General features: G+C 56.1%; 2 protein-coding genes across 2 annotated transcripts in view; one reads left to right on the top strand and one right to left on the bottom strand.

Annotated features, from left to right (window-relative positions):
• The first annotated feature begins 1461 nt into the window (after nt 1-1461).
• On the top strand, nt 1462-4199 carry Mpv17l2 (MPV17 mitochondrial inner membrane protein like 2). The gene is made up of 5 exons (XM_005370586.3): nt 1462-2314; nt 2389-2559; nt 3392-3468; nt 3568-3696; nt 3778-4199. The coding sequence occupies exons 1-5, from the start codon at nt 2128-2130 to the stop codon at nt 3814-3816; spliced, it is 603 nt and encodes a 200-aa protein (XP_005370643.1). The 5' UTR covers nt 1462-2127; the 3' UTR covers nt 3817-4199.
• Nucleotides 4200-4234: 35 nt separating this feature from the next.
• Nucleotides 4235-5463, bottom strand: part of Rab3a (RAB3A, member RAS oncogene family) — a 5984-nt gene continuing 4755 nt past the window's right edge. The window contains exon 5 of the mRNA XM_005370585.3: nt 4235-4925. Within this exon, the coding sequence (XP_005370642.1) occupies nt 4735-4925 (191 nt within the window). The 3' untranslated portion in view covers nt 4235-4734. The remainder of the gene's footprint in view (nt 4926-5463) is intronic.

The raw sequence follows: 5463 nt of genomic DNA, 5'->3' as shown, positions 1-5463 counted from the left end.
CAGGGTTTCTCTGTGGCTTTGGAGCCTGTCCTGGAACTAGCTCTTGTAGACCAGGCTGGTCTCGAACTCACAGAGGTCCGCCTGCCTCTGCCTCCAGAGTGCTGGGATTAAAGGCGTGCGCCACCACCGCCCGACATTTTTTTTTAATTATTATTTTTTTTTGGTGAGTTAATCTTTAAGTGATGGGGTGTACGTGACTTTAGGTTTTTTGGTTGTGCATTGTCCCACATCCTTCCCTGCTACAGAAAACTGGCAGTATCAGGGGAAAGCAGAGCTTTGGTAAACACCATCAGGAGAGCAGGGGAAGAACATCTTAAATACAAACACTAGTGTAACTAAAAAACTCTGTTAATGGAAACGTAAAGAAGTACAATTTGTATCTGAGTTTTACCTCGGAATTGTAAAACTTCTTTTGTTCATGACTGATACTTGGTTTTTGCTGTGAAAAGGGGAGTGGGAAAGGCACATCTCTGGCTGTGCTCTCAGGTAGCTGATGAGCTTTTGTGCCCCATGGATGATGAGCTTTTGTGCCCCATGGAGATTTATTTCTTTAATCTTTAATTTTTTTCCTGGAATAAAGTTTACTTCTGGTTTGATAGACTTCGGTGGTCTAGCCTCCATCTTTGTGGGACCCCAGTGGACCCAGCAAGGGTTCTCTAGTTCTGGAACTCACTCTGTAGACCAGGCTTGCCTTGAACGCTCAGAGATCTTCCTGCCTCTGCCTCCTGAGTGCTGGAATTAAAGGTGTGTGCCGCCAGTGCCACTTTGTGTTTCTATTTTTAATGTGGGTGTGTAAGCCAGGGCTCTGGGGATGCTCAGCACACTGTCTATGCCTGAGCCGTGCCCTGGACCCTGGAGTTCATGCCTCATCTGAAAAGCCCGCAAATGCCAGTCCGTATGAGTTACTGTTTCATTGTGTGTGTGTGAAAAAATACAAAAGCCACTTAAGGAAGGGCCTGTGCTGGGGGAGGCAGGGTAGAGGCAGGAGTTTGAAGTCACGCTGCACCCAAAACTGGGATGTGGGTGGGGCTGGTGCACCCACACTCGGAGGGTATTATTTCACCTCAATTCCCAGGCTAGCCCAGTGATTCTTCTCAGCCTGTGGGTCGCGACATCAGATATTTCTCCATGATGATTCATGACAGTAGCAAAATTACAGTTATGACGCAGTAACAAAATAATTTTATGGTTGGGGTCACCACAGCATGAACTGGATTAAAGGGTCATTAGGAAGGTTGAGAACCACTAGACCATCTCTCAGGCTCTAAGTTTGTCACCAAGTTAGAATGGGGTTTTGACGGCTGAGTTCCTTAGCCAGAACACAATTCATGGATTCGTCTCTAGCCTTTTACAAACGGACTACAAGTCCCAGGATGGAGCAGAGACTTCATCTAGGGAAAAATGTGTTCACGGTTCCAGGGTTAGGGATAATCGGGAGCTAGAGAACAGCATGATGGCTTGTGGAACAGTTAAAAGCAAAGAATAAAGGAGGAAAGGATGTTTCCGCAGGGACACAAAGTTGTGGAGAAGAGCATACATGATTAGTCTTCAAAACCCAGGCACAGGGCAAGGCCGTGGGGGCACTAGTTCAAGGCCAGCCTGGGCTACGTGGCAACATGTTTGCAACAGCTGGGGTTAGACCGGTGTCCATGCTCTGTGCCCGGGCACCGCGTTGTTCAAGACCACTGTGTCCCGTGCAGAGGTCAAGCCAAGGTCAAGCTCCTTAGCGGCCCGGCCAGCCCTCAGGAGGCTTTGAGGACCAGGAGCTCCGTCCGTCCCCGCCCCTGCCCAGCCGGAGGCGCAGGACACACAATTGGTCAGTTCGGTCCAGGTACGCTGCCATTGGCCAGCGGACGTCCGCTAGTCGGCTGTGCGCTGCGGAGGACTTTCGTGTTCCCCGCGGTGACGCGGAGCGACGCTTGTTGGCGAATGGTTAATGCAGCCGAGAGGCGGGAATTCCGGCTTCTTATTGGTCCGTGCGGAGCAGGGCGGTTCTGAGACACGACATTCAATTGGGCAGCGGGGTCGGCGTCGAAGCGTGTGATTGGCGCGCTCAGGGGGCGGGGCTGGGGCGCGAGCCGCGGAGGCTCCGGTGGCGGCCGCAGAGGCTCGGTCGTGAGCGCGGCGATGGCTTCCGGCGGCTGGCGCTGGGCTCGGAGGGCGCTGGCTGCGGGGCGGCCGCTGTTCCGGGGCCGCGCGCTGCTCGTCACCAACACGCTGGGCTGCGGCACGCTCATGGCCGCGGGCGACGGCGCGCGGCAGGCCTGGGAGGTGCGCGCGCGGCCGGGACAGCGGTTCAGCGCGCGGCGCTCAGGTGAGCGGGACCTGTCGTCCCTCTGGGGGTCGGGCGGCAGCCAGGAGGGTGCGCCTGACTCTCTGTACCTCCAGCCAGCATGTTCGCCGTGGGCTGCAGCATGGGCCCCTTCCTGCACTTCTGGTACCTATGGTTGGACCGCCTCCTCCCCGCCTCGGGCCTGCGCAGCCTCCCGAGCGTGATGAAGAAGGTCCTGGTGGATCAGGTGGTGGCATCTCCCATACTGGGCGTCTGGTACTTCCTGGGTAAGCAGCGGCGGGGACTGTGGTCTTAGAGCCCGCGGTGGGTAGAGGCTGGTTCGTGCTTGGAGGAATGCTGATGGGGATTGTTCTTTTTCCTTGATTTTTCATCTATTATTTATTTTGGTTTTTCGAGACAGGGTTTCTCTATGTGGCCTTGGCCGTCCTGGAACTCGACTCTGTAGATTAGGCTGGCCTCGAACTCAGAGATCTGCCTACCTCTGCCTCCCAGTGCTAGTTAGGTCACATCCAGGGTGAGAGAGAATTGCATGCCCGCTCGCTTGTGCTCAGCTTCTCTTTCCAGTCCAGGACCCTCTGCCTCTGCAATGTTTTCCCACATCAGTTAACTGAAGTCTATACAGAGATAGCACAGGCCACCATGCAGGTCGTCCCTGGAGACTCTCGTCTGATTCTAGGCTGAATCAAGCTGACAGTGAAGGCCTCACTGTGCAGCCCCGGCGCCTCGGCCTCCCAACCATATTGCACTTTGTAGGCACCTGTTGGGAGAGTGTCCCTGGAATGGGGACAGGATCGTGTGGGATGGGACAGATCCCATGTGAGGAAAAGGGGCTAGGGAACCAGTGGGGAGAGATGGGGTGGCAAGGCCGGGGTCTAAGGGACTTAGGAGCAGCTTGGACGCAAAGCTGCAGTCAGCCGACCTGTGGAGAATGAACCCTGGAGGGGCAGGGTGAGGGCGGAGACTGGACTGACACCAGCCTCACAGTTGCCCTGACCGGCCTTGCTTCTCTGCCCGGGTCACTCCCACAGCCAGCACTGCCGCTTCCGTTGCCTAGCAGCCACCTCAGCCTTCACTTTCACCGCTTGGTCTTCTTCCCAGGCCTTGGCAGCCTGGAGGGCCAGACGCTGGAGGAGAGCTGCCAGGAGCTGCGGGCCAAATTCTGGGACTTCTACAAGGTGGGCGTGCCCATGCTGCCCTTACCGTAGCTCCACCCCCCTGCGGCCTTGCAGACCCACCTTCCTAGCCAGCTCACTGCAGCCCCTGCCTTTCCGCAGGCTGATTGGTGCGTCTGGCCAGCTGCTCAGCTCGTGAACTTCCTCTTCATTCCGCCGCATTTCCGAGTCACCTACATCAACGGGCTGACACTGGGCTGGGACACGTATCTGTCCTACCTGAAGTACTGGGTGAGCTTAACCCCTGGGTGAGAAGACCTGAGTGCAGGCCCTGCCCTATGCCTGCCGTGACCCTTCCTCCGTTGTACACAGGCCCCAGAATCCCTTTCCACTCCTGGCTGTGCGGACTGAGCAGGAAGCACCAAGGAGAAATAGGCCGATGGACACACTCCCATAAGAGGTTCTGGAGCAGGTCAGAGCCTGGGCCACATCCACACTCCAGGCTGAGCCTGCAGCAGCCATCCCACGTGGACCAGCCTCCGGCACCAGCTGTCAATCGCCAGGTTTTCCAGCTGGACCCAGAAGTTCTCAGCCAACCTGCAATTGCAACCCTGGCTTAACTCTGGCCCAAGTAGTCCCTGAGGTTCCCTGGACCCCAGGTGACAAACAGAAGGGCCGGCCCCCATGGCCTTGGAATGGGATCTGGTTTGGCCTCAGAAAACTTCATGCAAGGTTGGGCAGCCTTGTGAAAATTTCATTAAATTCTCTTTAATCACAAGGCTGGCTGCCAGTGGTTGGGGAGGGGTGAGGTGGGGCTGCAGAGACTCAGCAAGGTCCATTCACTTTATTGAACTGTGTGTAGTGTTCATAACTTCTAGGGAAGTGGGGGACACATTTGACACTCATGACGTCAGAACAGGTTTGGGGATATCCCAAAGCAGTGAAGGTGAATAGATCCTCCCTTCCTTCCCCACATCCTGTCTTCCCAAAGATAAAGAAGTAACAAGCAGGATGCCAGCCTGTCAACCCAGTGGTCCACTTGGCAATCCCCCAGCCTCGGGGCTGGCAGGCCCTGCTATCTCCCGTCAGCCTGCTTCAGAGTGACATCTGGTCCCCTCTTCACAACCGACAACTGTGGATGCGGTGGCTTAGAAAACCAAAAAGGAGGGTCTTAGGGGGGCAGTGACCACAACACACCACAGCAGAGCAGGGTGAGGATGTGTACAGGAGGGGTGAGGGGCGCGTCCAGGGACACCCTCAATAAATAAATAAATAGCTACGATAATAAATAGGGTGGTGGGGTGGGGGCTTGCCCCTGGTGGGGGTGGCTCAGCAGGCACAATCCTGGTGAGGAGGTGCCTGCTGGTCAGTGAGCTGCGGGCCCTGCTTGGCGCCTGTGACCGCGGGATCAGCTGTGTCCAGCGACTCCGACATCTTCTCACAGATCACATCCACCAGACGTTCAAAGGTCTGCTTGACATTGATGTTGTCCTTGGCGCTGGCCTCAAAAAACTCAAACCCTGCGTTGAGGGAATGAAGGAGTGACCACAGACCACAGCCACACTCTCCAGGGCCCAAGGGTGGTCACGAGGGTGAGTCTCCTCCAGAGGAGATGGCCTGCCCTGGTAGGACACCCCTTCCTCCAGAGCCCCATTCCTCAGGCCTCACACACAGTGACAGACACATTTTCTCTAGGAGGCAATCATGCTCGATTGTCACAACTGAAGAGGTTTAGCTGTCCGTAGTCTGCAGCACCCTTCCACAGCGTGCATGTTGTGCCTGCCCCAGGAAGCACGGTTTGGCTCTCAGCATGTCCACCCAGGTTTCTCTTTCCAGTCCAAAAGCATAGACATCGTGAAGCTAGCCTATGACTGAGTGCGTGGGAGACGCTAGCCCGTGACTGAGAGCGTGGGAGACGCTGGCCCATGACTAAGTGCGTGGGAGACGCTAGCCCATGACTGAGCGTGGGAGATGCTAGCCCGTGACTGAGCGCGAGCACGTGGGAGACCGCTAGCCCATGACTGAGCTAGCGCTTGAGTGCGTGGGAGACGCTAGCCC

This window comes from Microtus ochrogaster, unplaced genomic scaffold, assembly GCF_000317375.1.
Source record: "Microtus ochrogaster isolate Prairie Vole_2 unplaced genomic scaffold, MicOch1.0 UNK81, whole genome shotgun sequence".
NCBI classification, from domain to species: domain Eukaryota; kingdom Metazoa; phylum Chordata; class Mammalia; order Rodentia; family Cricetidae; genus Microtus; species Microtus ochrogaster.
Note: the sequence above shows the minus strand (reverse complement) of the source record. Positions and strands in the feature narration are given on the sequence as shown.

Coding starts and splice junctions, on each gene's coding strand:
- Mpv17l2 (XM_005370586.3), top strand. CDS start 2,128: ATGGCTTCCGGCGGCTGGCGCTGGGCTCGGAGGGCGCTGGCTGCGGGG. Junction 3,469..3,567: donor AATTCTGGGACTTCTACAAG/GTGGGCGTGCCC, acceptor GCCTTTCCGCAG/GCTGATTGGTGCGTCTGGCC. Junction 3,697..3,777: donor TGTCCTACCTGAAGTACTGG/GTGAGCTTAACC, acceptor CGTTGTACACAG/GCCCCAGAATCCCTTTCCAC.